Genomic DNA, 19,555 nt, shown 5'->3' on the forward strand with positions numbered 1-19,555 from the left:
CAGCACGAAAGCGTTTTCGCCAATCCATTTTCATGATAATGGCTTCCTCACACTGCTTTTTGCTTGCCTTCCTCTAGTCTGGGAGAGCACTGTCGCCACTTAGTGGGTCGGTGGAATGGGTTGTACATGTTCGGTGGCTCCAATATTTATATAAGAGATGTAAAAGGGTTAGATGCATATCCCACGGTCAAATTTTTTTTTTTCATTTTTTTGACGTATTAATACGTCATTGGCAGTCAACCGTTGGATTTTTTTTGACGGATTAATACGTCATTGGCAGTGAACGTGTTAAGACGCATGTCTGTAGACACGTCTTATAGACATGTCTTCAATCTCCAAGACGTCTTAAGATGTCTTGAAAAATGTGTCTTAAGACACGTCTTAAGACATCTCAAGACATGGTGATGACTGGGTGTGTTTCCAGGGCAAGAATCGACACGAGGAGAGAGATCTTCTGTGCAAGCGTTTCACATCATCATCATCATTGCTCACGCCAGACATACAGCATTTGGGCAAAGAATTTGGAACTCCATGGGCCCTATCTGCCCCCTGGCCTTAAAATAGCGTTTAACGCCAGGCCAAGCGCTATTTAGTGGGCGTGGGCATTCCACGGAGCGATCCAATCCGGTCAGAAAAGCCCAACCAAAGCGCTCTGAGCTCCCCCCCCTCCCTCTTTCATCCCCGTCTGTCTCCATATATATTATTCCATATTATTATGCTTCTCAAACAAATCTCAGTGCAGTTTAAATACAGCAAGCATGTAAATATGCTACACTATAGCAAGATCAAAGTGAAAAGAATGTTCTAAACACATCGGCTAGAAAAATATAGCTTATCCGTGGATGTCATGATGAGAGTAGATTGGTGAAAGTTTGGGCAGAATGATACCGTTTTCTCTCGCTACCTTTTCTTCTCCCCCACTGCACAGGTAGGATCATGCAACAGCCTCTGAATGACAGGGGCTCAAAACTACAGTATAACTTTTTTCATCGGTCATTGTGCCTGTCTGACGCGCAAGAGAGAGAGAGAGGGAGTGAGATCCGCAGAGAGAGTGATTGAATAATGTGGGTGCATCCCCGGGGCCGGCGCACTGAATCGGCATCTCTCCTGCATTTCCGCTGCGTAATTACGCACCGTAATATCCCCGGCGCACTGAATAAGGCCTGGTTTTGAAAAGCGCTAAATTAACGCCAGGGGGGAAGATAGCGTTAGGCCGATATTTAAGGCCGAAACGCCCATTCTGGCCTATTCTGGCACTGCGCCACGCCTCTTCGGCGTAAAGCGCATTTCGGGGCCTAAAAACATGATGCTATCTTCCCGAGGCAGGCGCAAAGCGTGTTTTTTTGCATTTAATGCCAGTTTAGCGCCTAAGGCCAGGGGGAAGATAGGGCCCCATGTCTTGGCATGACTGAGCTTCTCCTGAAATTGTTTTGAGCCCCCTGGCCAGGCCCACCTCCCACTTTGGAAACCTCTGAGCTGGACCTTTAGATCAGGCTTGCGTTCAGGCTAACATCAGATTAGATTAGAGTAGGTCAGGACAGGGCAGACTAGGTGTGCTGTCACTTGGCCACCTTAAGGTGGACAACACGTTCAAACTCCTGCTGTTTCACAACCAATAATGAACCAACTCACATTCCTCTTCTTTCTTCTGATGCTGAAGATGATGGGTGCTGTTTCTCTGCTGCTGCTGCTGTGCTGTGGGGCTGGCCTGGGGACTCCACACGCCAATCCTGCCAACACGGAGAGTCAGAATGCAGGTACTTCGGCAGGTGTGTGGGGGGGGGGTGTTCTTCACCTCTCCGTATGTTCTGGGGCGGTTTAGCTGACATGGTCCATAAAGCTAAAGTTTGGGGGTGTCAATTCTATCAGGACAACATCCAGACATATCTTGTCTTGATCCAACCATGTTTTTGTTAGCAACATAACATCTAAATTGTGATCATCAGCTATGAAATCATTGATCAAGAGAGTTGCATGCTAGTGATCTGGTATTTAACAAACACATTCAGATGGTACAAAGTGGATTTGGTCATTTCTGGGTGGATCAGAGATAAGGTTTGTAGGGCAGGTGCCAGATTGTCAATGGCGTCGAGCACCGCTGGCTGGATGAGATAGCGAGAATTATTGTGGGAATTAGTGTAGGTTTGTAGTGACGAAGTGTACATTGGAGATGTTGACAGTTCTGCTAGATGGCCAACAGGGGGAGCACTGGGCGGGGACAATGGTTAGTGAGGTTGGGCAATGAGGTAGGCGATGACGTGGTGGAGTGACCCTCTGAGTGACCAGGTGTGGGACTGGGTCAATTAACGATAGTCAATTGTGTCGAGCAATGTTAGATGCAGGAGGAATGCTACCAGCTCTGGCTGATTCTAGCGTTAGAAACAGAGTACTGGCTAGGAGATGTTTACCACCACAAAAAGTCAATAAAACTGTCACTGTTGCTCTGTGGTTTTGGTTTGTGATGGTGTTTGTGGCTTAAGGAGATGGTTTATGGTGGAGAAAAGCTGCTTGGAGTTTCCAGGACTTTTATTTTTGATGCTGGATTAGTGCAGTGACCATGCGTCTCTGAGGGACTTTGAGTAGGCCTTTTAGATGTTCTTTAGATCATCATATCAGACTAGTCTGCACAACTTTTGTTGCAGTTTAAATTTATAATCCCATTCTCTGTGAACTGGGGCATCACACTGTGTTAATCCGGCCCTGCTGTAAATTAGGGCTGGGCAATATAATCGATACGGCAATATATCACGATATTTTATTTCCCGAAACTGTATCGATACTTGGACGCCAAGTATCGCGATATTAAAAAAAATAATAATAATAATAATTGCAGGCCATGCCATGCCAAGCCTCTGCATCTGGTGATTCCCACCCCTAATCGATACTGTATCGATATTTCCCATATCGATGCGTTCAGTAACACTCAACACTCAGTTTTGACTAAATTTAGTCAAAATTTAGTCAAAACACAGTTTTGATTCAATTTGTCCACTAACTTATCAATATAAAGTGATGTACATATTATTACACTACCTGGGTGGTACACAGTGTGTTGTATCTTTAGCTCTATTTATTTAATTTTGAGTAAATTCTGTAGAATATCGCAATATGTATCGCATCGCAATATATCGTGATACAATCGTATCGTGACCCAAGTATCATGATACGTATCGTATCGTGAGATCCTTGCCAATACCCAGCCCTACTGTAAATAGGACCATTTTTAAGTTTGCAGGATGTTACCCATATTCATTCATCCAATTCAAAAAAGTTGTGTGTTTGAAATGATATCACCCCTCCATTCCAGTGATCATGGGACCGTCCGTGTCCCTGACAGGACAACAGGTGACCTTCAACTGTTCCGTATCATCATATCCTCCCAGCCACTTCAGCTGGTCCCTCAATGGCTCCCTGTTGGCTAACACCTCGGAGCTTGTGATTGGACCTCTGACCTTAAGCATGAGTGGGAAGTACGTCTGCCAGGCCTACAACAACATCACCGGCCAAAACAGCACCGCCTACAAAATGCTCACTGTTCTCGGTAACTCATAGTGCATTTGTCATTAAATGAAGAATCATTGCAATATAATTTAATGGAGTCCCTCTGCTTAAATACTGTACATAGGTTGTAACTGTAACTACTTATTGAATGCCATTCTACAATTCTTACTTTTACTATCCCATTGACCCTATTTTATTTTTATTTTATTTTATTTTATTTTATTTTATTTTATTTTATTTTATTTTATTTTATTTTATTTTATTTTATTCTATTTTATTTTATTCTATTTTATTCTATTTTATTCTATTCTATTTTATTTTATTTTATTGACTGTTTTTATGTTTAGGGAGATACTGTGTGATACTGTGTTATACTATGTTATACTATGTTGTGTTATGTGAATATTTCATGCCTGAGTGCGAGCAACTGTAACTTGTCCCATCATTAAAGTCTTTCTGATTCTGATATGCTGCAATCTTCTTCTTCTCAATCCCACAGCTCCAGTGACGAATGCGTCCGTAAAAATTATGGGTGCTCGGCCAATAATGAATGACACTTTCACTCTGACGTGCGAGACCGCTGGAGATGTGGAGTCTATCTACTGGATGAGGGATGGCTGGCCTCTGCATGCTGACAACAGACGAAACCTCTCCATGGACAATGCCACTCTGACCTTTGACCCTGTCCTGCTCTCTGATGATGGATACTACCAGTGTGTGGCTTACAACCCGCTCAGCAAGTTGGAGAGTAGCAACTTCACATTGCACGTTATACGTAAGTACCAACCTTGAGCCCTTATGCTATAGAGAGCCGCAGGGATGACGTATTTTTGTAGGCTGAATGCGGAAGTCCCGAACTTCCTGGTTCCACACTGTTTCTGTCTATGGGATTTTTGAATGGGTTTTTGGCGTGATGCTTCAAATAAGGTCTCTGGGCAACGCAAGTTTAATCAAACGCGAACCAAGGTTCAGCGGGATAATCTTCACACATGAGGACCACTTTCATGAGTTTTGAAGCGTAAATGCGAGCCCTAGAGGTAAAAAGCTTGTGCTAAGCTAATCCAGAACTACACACTGTCGCATAGGCTTCCACGTCACGTCAACACTCAACCTGGACTGTTGTTGATGTGTGCACTGATTACCCTGGGCTGAACGGGGCTGAACCAGGTGAGGGAAAGAGAATTTCCGTGTTCGTCCTTTGAGTGGTGACGTTATTGACGTATATATCCCCATCGACTCAACAGTGTAGTCCCATTTAGCCGTTTGCTAGCTAGCCGCCCTTTTAACGGCACATAAAAGCTTCAAAACTCATAAAAGTGGTCTTCATGTGTGAAGATGATGTTACTACCATCTGGTTCGCGTTTGATTAAGCCAGCGTTGCCCAGAGAGCGTATTAGAAGCATCGCGCCAAAAACCGATTCAAAACTCCCATAGGCGAAAACTGTGTTGAACCAGGGCTGTTAGCATCGATGATTTCCGGACTCGTTACTGCGGCTCTCTATTGGTATCAACATGGAAGACTTTTTCAAACTTGCTTGTGAAGTCTGGAATTTGACCCAATACCATTAAAGGGAAGAACAAACACCCTCGACAAACACCCTCAAACACTTTACACTGTTAAAAACACACACACACACACACACACACACACAAAAACAGCAGCTATAGGTTCCTCAAAACGGCTGCTGTGAAATGGGTCCATTGGAGATGTACCTTGTGCAATTCAGGTCCATTCTGTTTTCGGTGGAGTTTAATAGCAGAAGAAAATTGCAACTGTCTAAAACAACAATTAATGGTTGATTAGCATTGCTTTTTTTGCTGATTTCTCTCTCACTCTCTCTCTCTTTCTCTTTTAAGAATACACTTCAGTAATAGACTAAATGGCCTACTGTAATATACGGTATATATATATTTTTGCAGTGCAGTATCAAAGACAAAGGGCTTCTTTCCAAATCCACTAATTTGCATCAACATTCAACAATCATGCAGGGAGAAATCGTGTCCACCGACAGTAGCCTCAACACATCACAATGCAATAGGTTGAGGCCACGTCTCGTCATAGACGCTGGTTTAGCTGGCTCAGCCTGGCTGGAGGCGTGGTCAGGGTGGGGTAAAAACCCCCGTTCTATCCATTCAGCAAAGTTAGAATTTAGCTGATAGCCCAGCCCGGGCAGACACGATCAGGGATTTAACCACCGCAGTAAACGCACATCTGAGCAGACATCTTGTGTTCTGCTCTAGAACCCCCAAACCTGTAGTTTAGAGCCGCAGCACCGTCTTTTGGTGAGTCAGCCCATGAGATATATGAGCGGTTTTACCCCACTCGCGCACCAGCCGTTTAACATTTTGTGGGCATTCCCAGACATGCCGACTGTCTCTATATTATACTGCGTTTTGAGTAGCAGCGTGAACTCTTGCTTTTTCTGGACTGCTATCGCTATCGCTCTCTCCACCTACGCATATAGCCCACTGCTGAAAGCTGTAGAAGGTGTAGAAAATGACTAATTGAAGAACAAGTAGACAAACCAGGTTGTGGAAGTGGGGACACCCAAAAAGTAAATTACAAAATCAAAAACTCCTGGAATGGATTGAACATCAAAGATTTCTGATATACAGTATGTGTCAAACTCAAGGCCCGGGGGCCAAATCCGGCCCGGCACCTCATTTCATGTGGCCCGCGAGAGCTATAAGAATACAATTTGCACAATACAATTCTTCGCAATACGGCTAAAGATAGCTGCTCTTAAATTGAATAATAGTTGTAAGCTGATCGTTGTCTGTTGTTTTCCCTATAATTCTGCTTTCAGACCTATTTACTAAGTATTAAGTTATTACTAAAAAAAACTATAATAATTGAATGAGAGGCAATAATACAATATGATAACACGTAGGCTTGATTTATATGGTGTTATTACATTTACAACCGGCCCTTTGAGGGCAACCACAATTACTGATGTGGCCCGGGATGAAATTGAGTTTGACACCCTGGTGGTAAGAATATCCAAGGGTGGAATTTTCAACGTTCTATTGCACCGTATAAATGGCTTGACAGTTGTGTGAGCAAGTATTCTGTGATGTTATCTTAACATTTTAACGTGTTTAGATGGACCGGAGAAGTCGGATATTACAGGACCAGAATTAGCGACGGCAGGACGCTCTGTCACTCTCAGCTGTTCAGCATCATCATATCCTCCCAGCCACTTCAACTGGTACTTCAACGGTTCAACGGTGCCGCTGGCCAATACTTCGGAGTATACGACCAGTCCTCTTACCTTAAGCATGAGTGGGAAGTCCTACAGCTGCATGGCCTACAACATTATCACCGGCAAAAACAGCACTGCCTACCACATGCTCACTGTCATCGGTGAGTATGGAGAACCTTTGTTATGTTTCTGTAGATGTTTTTTCCTCATGATCAAACGGGATAGTTAGTTACTCTTAAAGATGTTATTTGTTATTATGACAATACAAGTAACAAATCTCTAAGCTATGTTGTAATTTTTTTTTTTTTTTTGGGAAAATTCTTTATTCATAAACAGACGTTTTTAGGTACTCGGCCGTCTTTCCCCATCTTTTTGATTGAATTCAACTCATTGCTTAATTTGCTTGCTCTTGTAAACAATAAAAAAGCAACAGGTTCTTAGAATATTACAGAAACATATTTGATGTAACCCCTGTAAATTGACTTTTGCTAATGTCATTTTTTCTGTCCTTATTTTTATTTTATTCTAAAATGTCAAGTTGTCTTTGTAAACATGAATTATTGGATTGGATTGTTCTATGTCTTATTCATTTCTGTTTGTTTATAACTCAAGTATGGTGATGTGTTATTGTCTGTCTGACATATTTTGTATATCTTTATTGTTAATAAAAAACAAAAAAAACAGCTAACAATAATTAGCTATTGCTCTTGTCTTACAGCCCAAATTACAGATGTACAAATAGAGACATCAGGGTTCGCCATAAACGGTCGGCCATACATGCTGAGCTGCAATGTGACGGGATCTACTGGGCATGTTTATTGGATGAAGGATGGCGAGCGGCTGTATGCGGACAACAGAACTGTTTTCTCTACGGATAACGAGACAGTCACATTCAACCCACTGGAACGTAATGACACTGGATACTACAGCTGTATGGCTGTCAATGCTGTGAGCAACATGACCAGCAGCGCTCCATATAAACTCCTTGTGAACTGTGAGTATTCAAATCACAAAGATGTATGCTAGGTGGCTAATAAAAAAATGTATGGGGTCATTTTATAGAGACAGTCCGCATGTCTGGGAACGCCCACAAAATGTTAAACGGCTGGCGCGCGAGTGGGGTAAAACCGCCCATATATCTCATGGGCTGACTCACCAAAAGACGGTGCTGCGGCTCTAAACTACAGGTTTGGGGGTTCTAGAGCAGAACACAAGACGTCTGCTCAGATGTGCGTTTACTGCGGTGGTTAAATCCCCGATCGTGTCTGCCTGGGCTGGGCTATCAGCTAAATTCTAACTTTGCTGAATGGATAGAACAGGGGTTTTTACCCCACCCTGACGACGCCCCCAGCCAGGCTGAGCCAGCTAACCAGCGTCTATTGTGGGCATTCCTAGAGCCTGTATGGGCGTTCCCAGACATGCGGACTGTCTCTATAGTGCAGTGGTTCTCCAACTTTTTCACATCAAGGACCCCTAAACTGACACAAATTAGACCATGGATGATGGACCCCAATTTGATAAGATTTTGTGACAACCTCCCACTCTCCATGGCCCTACAGTATCTTGGGAGCCTGTTGGGGTCGTTATGCTGATTGGGTGCACCTGGGCCCGGTGTGCTCTTTGGGCTTTTAGAGAAGACCTTCAGATGATCCAGTCTCTCTCCCTCCTCACTGATGTGCCTTTTGTTTAATGTAGTTTGTGTTGTCGAGTTATTTGTCATTAGTTATTGTTTTAACTTTCACTTTGGCATATGACACCCTCCTTTGTTTGAGCCGGGTTATATGAGGGGGAGTCATACACCAAAGCAAAAGTTAAAACAATAATGCATCAACTAAAACTAAGGGAAAATAACTAAACACAATAGATATTAAACAAACGAACAGAACAATAGGTGCATCAGGAGGGAGAAGCTCTCCTTAAGCCCAATGAGTAGCTACACCAGGCCCAGGTGCACCCAATCAGGTTAACAACCCCAACAAGCACAGGCTCCTGCAAGAAAGGGCCAGTAAAGTGGAAGAGTTGTCACACTTTTATTTTTTATTGCAAAAAGTGTATGAAACCCATGACCAAAATAGTCATTCTACCATTGTGTTACTTACGGATGGAATTCTAGTTAAAACAAAGGATTGCCTTTTTTCTGGGGACCTCCCTGAAACCCCCTCAAGGACGGCTGGGGGTCCCCGGACCCCACTTTGAGAACCACTGTAATATAGAGGCCATTTACACCTGGCATTAACATGTGTTTTCTGTGATCAGATTGCAATCAGATTGTGTTTTATCACTTGAAAGTACAGGTGTAAACACCCCTAAAACGCATTGAAGAAGGATTGCAATCTGATCGGCCAAACCACCTCCGGAGGTGGTCAGGGATGCATTGTGTACACATTGAACACAAGTGTAAATGCAATGTGTCCTCTCAATCTGGATACAGCAACTTTATGCGGATTGAGAGGACACCCATTTCTGCAATCTGATTGCAATCAGATTGCAGAAAATGCATGTTAATGCCAGGTGTAAATGGAATCAGGCTGAAGTGATAAAATACAATCTGATTACAATCAGATTGCAGAAAACGCATGTTAACGCCAGGTGTAAATGGCCTCATTGTGCATTGTCCTGAGCTATTTAAAGGTGATGATGTCGTATACAGGAGCCTGTGCTCAAAATCTTCTTTGTCGTTACAGTCGGACCAGAGAAACCCATCATTTCTGGACCAGCTGTTGCTGAGACAGGACAGCATGTGGTCTTCAGATGTTCCGCCTCCTCAGTGCCTCCCAGCCAATTCAGCTGGTACTTCAGTCCCTCGATGGATACACGGATGGATGGACTCAACTCCACCCTGGTGGCCAATACGTCCATGTTGGAAATGGGCCCTCTGTATGTAAACATGAGTGGAGAATACACCTGCATGGCCTACAACAATGTGACTTCTTCAACCAGCAGTGACTCGATCCATCTCACAGTCATTGGTATTAAGACTATACCTTGTTTTTGCTTGACATGCTTTTGGTGCTATTTTCAAATGATTATTCATAGCAAATGTAGAACAAATATAGTGATCGAATTAATTGATGAAGCTATTACCTTCCCTAACTGTGCTTTGTGTCTACTACAGAGCGCATTGAGTCAGTGATGGTCAAGCCCAACACAATTGCAATAGCCGGTAAAAAACTAACTTTGACCTGTGAGGTGACTGGGCACTTTGATGCCATCTATTGGATAAAGTACAACATGCGCCTCAGCATCACAAACTCCACCATCAACTCCACCATCAACTCCACCATCAACTCAAACATGTCCTATTACATTCAAAACAACTCCCTGCACTTCAGTCCAGTGACAGTGGACAATGATGGGACCTATCAGTGTGTCGCTATCAATCTCGCTGGTCAGCATAAAAGCCCTGAATACAAGCTACAAGTGAACTGTGAGTATTTCAGATTTGCTGTTTTTTTTGTACTTTATTGCAAGATTTCAGTTTGTTTTTTACATAGATTTACATCAACTGTTTATACTTGTACGTAACATTCTTACAATATTTTATGTATTTTCTATGTGAGAAAATAAAAAGGACAGTAATATACAACATCCATGGTAATTGTATTGAAAAAAAACAACAACAATACTTTAAATAAAAGAGGAAAGAAAATACTTGCATGCATACTCACATATACACAGTCACACATATACACGCTTCCACACACATAAGGAAAATAAACACACACACACACACACACACACATACACGTACATACGTACATACACACACACACACACACACACACACACACACACACACACACGCCCCTTAAGATTTGTTATGTTGATGCAGAGAATAAATGCTGATGAGAATACATTAGATTTTGGATTTTTTTTTTTTTTCAAAAACTCCTGGAATGGATTGAACATCAAAGATTTCTGATATACATTATGTGTCAAACTCAAGGCCCGGGGGCCAAATCCGGCCCGGCACCTCATTTCATGTGGCCCGCGAGAGCTATAAGAATACAATTTGCACAATACAATTCTTCGCAATATGGCTAAAGCTAGCTGCTCTTAACACGTTCACTGCCAATGACGAGTTGACTCGTCAAACACAATCCAACCGTTCACTGCCAATGACGAGTTGACTCGTCAAAAAATATATATATTTTTTTTTGACGGTGCTACGTGGATCAATGCCCCCCACGTCTCCTATAAAAATATTGGAAGTATTGAATTAGTATAATCTATTTTACCGACCAACTAAGTGGCGACAGTGCTCTCCCGACAGAGAGAAAGGCAACCAAAAACAGCCGCGGGAGAAAGCCATTCTCAAGGAAATGGCTTGGCGATTTTACAGTCATCAGTCACCAGACTCACCCGAGAGCGGCCGCGCCAGCAGAGCAGCACACCGAGAGCGGAGAGCGGTGCTGGCGTGGGGGATTGCAAATTTGCATAATAGATTATGGGTGAAACACACTTTGAAACACCCGCAGAAAGGCCAGAATCGCACGCATTCCGAAAACCCAGAAACGAACGAGCCTCATTCTCATACTGTAGGCGAAAACGCTTTCATGCTGCTGCACACGGGCGGGTGGGTTCCAAAAATAGACTGGGTGGGCAGCATAAAGCCTAGAATCGCACAAAGCTTCATCAAAGCTCTCAACCGAAAATCCAAGAAACAATTGAGTCCTATCCACAGTCCACACTCGCCACACTCGCCGACGAGGGGCCGCCAGAGAGGGAGGCTGCTCACTGCTCAGACAGGCAGGAGAAACTGGCTTGTGACAAACGCCACCAGACACGCCCACGGAGGGAGGAGTTTAAGGGAGAGGGTGTTCAGAACTATATTGTTCAGATGTCTGATCTCTCACTGATGCCAAAAATAAATGGTTAAAGTGACTGTTCTGCCTGTTTGATTGAATTTCACAAAACTGCGATTATCTCAGCTTCCTGTCTCAGACACTGAAACCATGCTGTACTCAACGGCTAATATCTACATAACTACTAACTCTACAAACTAACTATTTTAGACAGAGAAAGCACACATTCTATTAGTACTTTTGTGAACTTCGTGTTCACAAAGTCCAAGCAGAAAATTATCCTCGGCTCTTGTAAAATGAGCCAGAATCCTCAAAAAACGGCTTGGCAGAAGCTACCTACAGTAAAAAAAAAAATGGCTGGCAGTGAATGTGTTAAAATTGAATAATAGTTGTAAGCTGATCGTTGTCTGTTTTCCCTATAATTCTGCTTTCAGACCTATTTACTAAGTATTAAGCTATTACTAAAAAACTATAATAATTGCATGAGAGGCAATAATACAATATGATAACACGTAGGCTTGATTTATATGGTGTTATTACATTTACAACCGGCCCTTTGAGGGCAACCATAATGCTGATGTGGCCCCGGGATGAAATTGAGGTTTGACACCCTGGTGGTAAGAATATCCAAGGGTGGAATTTTCAACTTTCTATTGCACCGTATAAATGGCTTGACAGTTGTGTGAGCAAGTATTCTGTGATGTTATCTTAACATTTTAACGTGTTTAGATGGACCGGAGAAGTCGGAAATTACAGGACCAGAATTAGCGACGGCAGGACGCAGTGTCACTCTCAGCTGTTCAGCATCATCATATCCTCCCAGCCGCTTCTACTGGTACTTCAACGGTTCAACGGTGCCGCTGGCCAATACTTCGGAGTATACGACCAGTCCTCTTACCTTAAGCATGAGTGGGAAGTCCTACAGCTGCATGGCCTACAACATTATCACCGGCAAAAACAGCACTGCCTACCACATGCTCACTGTCATCGGTGAGTATGGAGAACCTTTATGTTTCTGTAGATGTTTTTTCCTCATGATCAAACGGGATAGTTAGTTACTCTTAAAGATGTTATTTGTTATTATGAGAATACAAGTAACAAATCTCTAAGCTATGTTGTAATTTTTTTTATTTTTTTTGGAAAATTCTTTATTCATAAACAGACGTTTTTAGGTACTCGGCCGTCTTTCCCCATCTTTTTGATTGAATTCAACTCATTGCTTAATTCGCTTGCTCTTGTAATCAATAAAAAAGCAACAGGTTCTTAGAATATTACAGAAACATATTTGATGTAACCCCTGTAAATTGACTTTTGCTAATGTCATTTTTTCTGTCCTTATTTTTATTTTATTCTAAAATGTCTTTGTAAACATTAATTATTGGATTGGATTGTTCTATGTCTTATTCATTTCTGTTTGTTTATAACTCTCAAGTATAGTGATGTGTTATTGTCTGTCTGACATATTTTGTATATCTTTATTGTTAATAAAAAACAAAAAACAAAAAAAACAGCTAACAATAATTAGCTATTGCTCTTGTCTTACAGCCCAAATAACAGATGTACAAATAGAGACATCAGGGTTCGCCATAAACGGTCGGCCATACATGCTGAGCTGCAATGTGACGGGATCTACTGGGCATGTTTATTGGATGAAGGATGGCGAGCGGCTGTATGCGGACAACAGAACTGTTTTCTCTACGGATAACGAGACAGTCACATTCAACCCACTGGAACGTAATGACACTGGATACTACAGCTGTATGGCTGTCAATGCTGTGAGCAACATGACCAGCAGCGCTCCATATAAACTCCTTGTGAACTGTGAGTATTCAAATCACAAAGATGTATGCTAGGTGGCTAATAAAAAAATGTATGGGGTCATTTTATAGAGACAGTCCGCATGTCTGGGAACGCCCACAAAATGTAAAACGGCTGGCGCGCGAGTGGGGTAAAACCGCCCATATATCTCATGGGCTGACTCACCAAAAGACGGTGCTGCGGCTCTAAACTACAGGTTTGGGGGTTCTAGAGCAGAACACAAGACGTCTGCTCAGATGTGCGTTTACTGCGGTGGTTAAATCCCTGATCGTGTCTGCCTGGGCTGAGCTATCAGCTAAATTCTAACTTTGCTGAATGGATAGAACAGGGGTTTTTACCCCACCCTGACGACGCCCCCAGCCAGGCTGAGCCAGCTAACCAGCGTCTATTGTGGGCGTTCCTAGAGCCTGTATGGGCGTTCCCAGACATGCGGACTGTCTCTATAGTGCAGTGGTTCTCAAACTTTTTCACATCAAGGACCCCTAAACTGACACAAATTAGACCATGGATGATGGACCCCAATTTGATAAGATTTTGTGACAACCTCCCACTCTCTATGGCCCTATCTTGGGAGCCTGTTGGGGTCGTTATGCTGATTGGGTGCACCTGGGCCCGGTGTGCTCTTTGGGCTTTTAGAGAAGACCTTCAGATGATCCAGTATCTCTCCCTCCTCACTGATGTGCCTTTTGTTTAATGTAGTTTGTGTTGTCTAGTTATTTGTCATTAGTTATTGTTTTAACTTTCACTTTGGCATATGACACCCTCCCTTTGGTTGAGCCGGGTTATATGAGGGGGAGTCATACACCAAAGCAAAAGTTAAAACAATAATGCATCAACTAAAACTAAGGGAAAATAACTAAACACAATAGATATTAAACCAACGAACAGAACAATAGGTGCATCAGGAGGGAGAAGCTCTCCTTAAGCCCAATGAGTAGCCCAGGTGCACCCAATCAGGTTAACAACCCCAACAAGCACAGGCTCCTGCAAGAAAGGGCGAGTAGAGTGGAAGAGTTGTCACACTTTTATGTTTTATTGCAAAAAGTGTATGAAACCCATGACCAAAATAGTCATTCTACCATTGTGTTACTTACGCATGGAATTCTAGTTAAAACAAATTATTGCCTTTTTTCTGGGGACCCCCCTGAAACCCCCTCGGCATTAACATGTGTTTTCTGTGATCAGATTGCAATCAGATTGTGTTTTATCACTTGAAAGTACAGGTGTAAACACCCCTAAAACGCATTGAAGAAGGATTGCAATCTGATCGGCCAAACCACCTCCGGAGGTGGTCAGGGATGCATTGTGTACACATTGAACACAAGTGTAAATGCAGTGTAGAAACGGTCCACAATGGCCCACCGTCAGGCCTGTTCTTGGGGCAGTCGATGCCTACCAGCCGACACGTCAGCGACGTAATGATGATGACATCATCAGCGATGACAATGATGTCATAGCATAGAGTTCACCTGTGAGGTCATCGGCGATGTCAGACATAACACCGATGATGTCATAGCTACCTCGAACGTTGTGACATCACCAATGACGTGACGTCATACAACGGAACGCGACCATATAAACAAAGTGTTCCGTGACGCTACACCACATCCGAGAGGTTCCTGCTTGATTCCTTCGATGTCAGGTGAGCTCGCTCTGGTCATGGCACCTCACCGACCAGAGGAGCAACCCTTCCCCCACCAGATCGGATCTGGATACCGCAGAGTATCCAGGGTTCGGAGTAGTACTAAAGGGCCAGACCCCCTACACTCCGACCAGACGATCCAACCGGGGCAGGAACTCATCCGTAGCCACCAGCAAACCCACATCCGAGAGATTCCTGCTTGATTCAGGTATTCTTACTCCCTTTTCATAATGTCAACCATTAGCACAACTAAATCCGGACCCGAACTGAATCCTGGCCATCTTCCAACCGGCCAGGCCCTGGTGACCGATTGCCTTACACCCAGTCATACCAGTGGTATTTCAACCGCGTCCCAGGACCGACCAGTCGGTCCCGATCTCCATCTCCGTGATTCTGATCGATCACAGCCCGTGAGCCTTCATACACGATCCAGCACACTTCACGAGGCAAGCCCAGAAGCTTTGCCCCCAGCAAGCCAACAAGCTTCGCTACAATTTGGTCCTTCGAGCCGGATCAGAGGACTTGCGACGCTCAGAGATGGAGCAGGAGTCAGGTGAGGGTGTTTAAGGCCATGGATTGGGCCTTGCAGTGCCCATCCGAGACAGGTTCGGACTGCCATTGGAGCACCGGGGGGGGGGCGGTACGCGGAAGCTCCAGGTTCTTCAGCAATTCGGAGTGATCTGAGCCTATGAGCAGGGCGGGATGGACCCTCTCGAACTGGTGGAGGGGCAGATCCCTCAGGTGGTGGAATTTCTTCTGCAGGGCGGTAATGGGGTAAGTTTGCTCGCCTAGACCAAGGTTCGGTTCCGTAAGGCCCTCTTGATGTGATAGGTCTGCTCTGGAAACCCTGCTGGCGATACAGTAAAGGAGACGGCCGCCCCGTGGAGCATCTGGAGCTCCTGCCTCACCGTCCGCAGGGGCATATCCTCGGGCTGGCCTGTGAGGCCCAGCTGCTGTGCCGCTGAGTGCAGGAGCAAGGTCCGCTCTGACCCATCGTCCATTATGGCGTATGTGTCCAGCCTCTGGTCCCCATATTTGATCACCACCTTGCAGACCTTAAGGAGGACACGGCGGTTTTCCCATGGCGGTTTCCCGATGTAGTACACCTGGTCCTTCAAGATTCCTTCGACGTCAGGTGAGCTCGCTCTGGTCATGGCACCTCACCGACCAGAGGATACCTCATCAAATTCTTCGAGGAATCCCAGGAATCCCAACCAACCGGTAGGTCCCATCAAGCCACCCTGCTCCCCCGCAGGAAACCGGGGGGAGGGTGTACTACATCGGGAAACCGCCATGGGAAAACCGCCGTGTCCTCCTTAAGGTCTGCAAGGTGGTGATCAAATATGGGGACCAGAGGATGGACACATACGGCATAATGGACGATGGGTCAGAGCGGACCTTGCTCCTGCACTCAGCGGCACAGCAGCTGGGCCTCACAGGCCACCCTGAGGATATGCCCCTGCGGACGGTGAGGCAGGAGCTCCAGATGCTCCACGGGGCGGCCGTCTCCTTTACTGTATCACCAGCAGGGTTTCCAGAGCAGACCTATCACATCAAGAGGGCCTTTACGGAACCGAACCTTGGTCTAGGCGAGCAAACTTACCCCCTTACCGCCCTGCAGCAGAGATTCCACCACCTGAGGGATCTGCCCCTCCACCAGTTCGAGAGGGTCCATCCCGCCCTGCTCATAGGCTCAGATCACTCCGAATTGCTGAAGAACCTGGAGCTTCCGCGTACCGGCCCCCCTGGTGCTCCAATGGCAGTCCGAACCTGTCTCGGATGGGCACTGCAAGGCCCAATCCATGGCCTTAAACATGCAGTGTGTCCTCTCAATCTGGATACAGCAACTTTATGCGGATTGAGAGGACACCCATTTCTGCAATCTGATTGCAATCTGATTGCAATCAGATTGCAGAAAACGCATGTTAACGGCAGGTGCAAATGGCCTCATTGTGCATTGTCCTGAACTATTTAAAGGTGATGATGTTGTATACAGGAGCCTGTGCCCAACATCTTCTTTGTCGTTACAGTCGGACCAGAGAAACCCATCATTTCTGGACCAGCTGTTGCCGAGACAGGACAGCATGTGGTCCTCAGCTGTTCCGCCTCCTCAGTGCCTCCCAGCCAATTCAGCTGGTCCTTCAGTCCCTCGATGGATACACGGATGGATGGAGTCAACTCCACCCTGGTGGCCAATACGTCCATGTTGGAAATGGGCCCTCTGTATGTAAACATGAGTGGAGAATACACCTGCATGGCCTACAACAATGTGACTTCTTCAACCAGCAGTGACTCGATCCATCTCACAGTCGTTGGTAAGACTATACCTTGTTTTTGCTTGACATGCTTTTGGTGCTATTTTCAAATGATTATGAATAGCAATGTAAAACAAATATAGTGATCGAATTAATTGATGAAGCTATTACCTTCCCTAACTGTGCTTTGTGTCTACTACAGAGCGCATTGAGTCAGTGATGGTCAAGCCCAACACAATTGCAATAGCCGGTAAAAAACTAACTTTGACCTGTGAGGTGACTGGGCTCTTTGATGCCATCTATTGGATAAAGTACAACATGCGCCTCAGCGTCACAAACTCCACCATCAACTCCACCATCAACTCCACCATCAACTCCACCATCAACTCCACCATCAACTCAAACATGTCCTATTACATTCAAAACAACTCCCTGCACTTCAGTCCAGTGACAGTGGACAATGATGGGACCTATCAGTGTGTCGCTATCAATCTCGCCGGTCATCATAAGAGCCCTGAATACAAGCTACAAGTGGACTGTGAGTATTTCAGATTTGCTGGTTTTTTTTGTACTTTATTGCAAGATTTCAGTTTGTTTTTTACATAGATTTACATCAACTGTTTATACTTATACGTAACATTCCTACAATATTTTATGTATTTTCTATGTGAGAAAATAAAAAGGACAGTAATATACAACATCCATGGTAATTGTATTGGAAAAAAACAACAACAATACTTTAAATAAAAGAGAAAAAAAATACTTGCATGCATACTCACATACACACAGTCACACATATACACGCTTCCGCACACATAAGGAAAATAAACACACACACACACACACACACAAACACACACACACGCACGTACACACACACACACACACACACGTACATACGTACATACATACACACACACACACGCCCCTTAAGATTTGTTATGTTGATGCAGAGAATAAATGCTGATGAGAATACATTAGATTTTGGATTTTTTTTTTTATCACCAGTTTTGCACCAAAACACAGTAAGATTCTGTACATTTTACTGACTGTATAGGCTACGTGTCGCACTGTCCCTATACAGATGGCCCTCTGAGTGTGGGTATCGATGGCCCAGACTCCGTACAACTGTTTGCAGTCACCACCGTGTCACTGACGTGCCATGCCGACTCTCGGCCAGTCAGTGAGTTCGAGTGGTTCTACAACAACAAACCATTCATTCCAACCGTTCATCTTGGCTCTGAGGTCACTCTGTACGCCACCAAACAAAACGAGGGGAACTACACATGCAAGGCCAGGAACCCCGTGACCAACATCTCAATGAGCCACACTAAAGCCTTCACCGTCATCATCAGTGAGTCTTTGTTTTGATGTCGTTCCTACAGTATCCCACTAATTGCTTCACTAATTGGTTTGGAGAGTCATATTGTAATATCTGATGAGCTCGAGCATGAAACATAAATATAAATGAAAACATTTGATGGTGATAATCGTTCAGAAATTTTATATTTTTGCCAAATCTTAAGCTAATTCAAAACTTCAATAATAGTCAAGATTGATACATTTTACACTAGCAATTTTTTTTTTCCATATAAGTTCCCCATAATGGTGAATATCCCCTAATCCTAATGGATCTTCTCCTCACTTTCCTCTCCATCACAGGTCCATTCCTCTCAGACAACGCCCTCCCACTCCAGTCCCAAGGTGGTGTGATGCTCCTGGCTCTGTGTGCCTGGTCTCTCCCTGCGCTCAGCGACTGGCTGTGTCACTGACTTCTTCCACAAATCCAGTAGGACGGAAAGGCCTCTGGCTCCCTCTACAGTCCATTTTACAAACTTGACTTGGTAGGCATAGTCAATATCATGAGATGTTTTTGTCAAGGGACCCCATAGGCTAGTGGTTCTCAACGCGGGGTCTGGGGACCACAGGGGACCACCTTGAGGGGGTTCCAGCGGGTCCCCAGCAAATTTGATGAATTGATCAACTTCACCATTAATTAATTGACAGGAAGTTAAAGCAATTAGAGAATGTATAAGAATGACTATTTTGATAGTTTCACTGTTGCAGTATCTTTCTACATACAATACAGATAGTCTTGGAATTCTGCAGATATTCAGACCAGATGGGTCTCAGATCACAAAATGCCATTAAGTGGGGTATCTGTGGGTCGGTGGCCCCAATATAGACTAAATTAGGGGTGCTTGATATGAAAAGGCTTGAGAATCACTGCCAGTTCTTATAGATTTTGCTGGGAAAATAATATTTCCCCCCAATGAAACTATGTTGTTACTATTGCCATCAAAGAAAGACATGTAGGTTAGGCTTAATACT

General features: G+C 44.2%; 1 protein-coding gene across 1 annotated transcript; it reads left to right on the forward strand.

Annotated features, from left to right (window-relative positions):
• Positions 1–1,618: 1,618 nt before the first annotated feature.
• Positions 1,619–19,497, forward strand: LOC310798886 (hemicentin-1-like; the record flags this gene model as incomplete). The annotated part of the gene is made up of 13 exons (XM_083661448.1): positions 1,619–1,757; positions 3,308–3,541; positions 4,001–4,276; positions 6,605–6,865; positions 7,423–7,698; positions 9,389–9,673; positions 9,820–10,131; positions 12,239–12,499; positions 13,055–13,330; positions 17,000–17,284; positions 17,427–17,762; positions 18,309–18,578; positions 18,887–19,497. 13 exons carry the CDS (start codon positions 1,619–1,621, stop codon positions 18,994–18,996), a joined length of 3,321 nt encoding a protein of 1,106 aa, XP_083517574.1. The 3' UTR covers positions 18,997–19,497.
• Between the last annotated feature and the right edge of the window lie 58 nt (positions 19,498–19,555).

The sequence above is a fragment of the Poromitra crassiceps genome (assembly GCF_964638095.1).
Source record: "Poromitra crassiceps genome assembly, chromosome: 26".
Lineage (NCBI taxonomy): Eukaryota > Metazoa > Chordata > Actinopteri > Beryciformes > Melamphaidae > Poromitra > Poromitra crassiceps.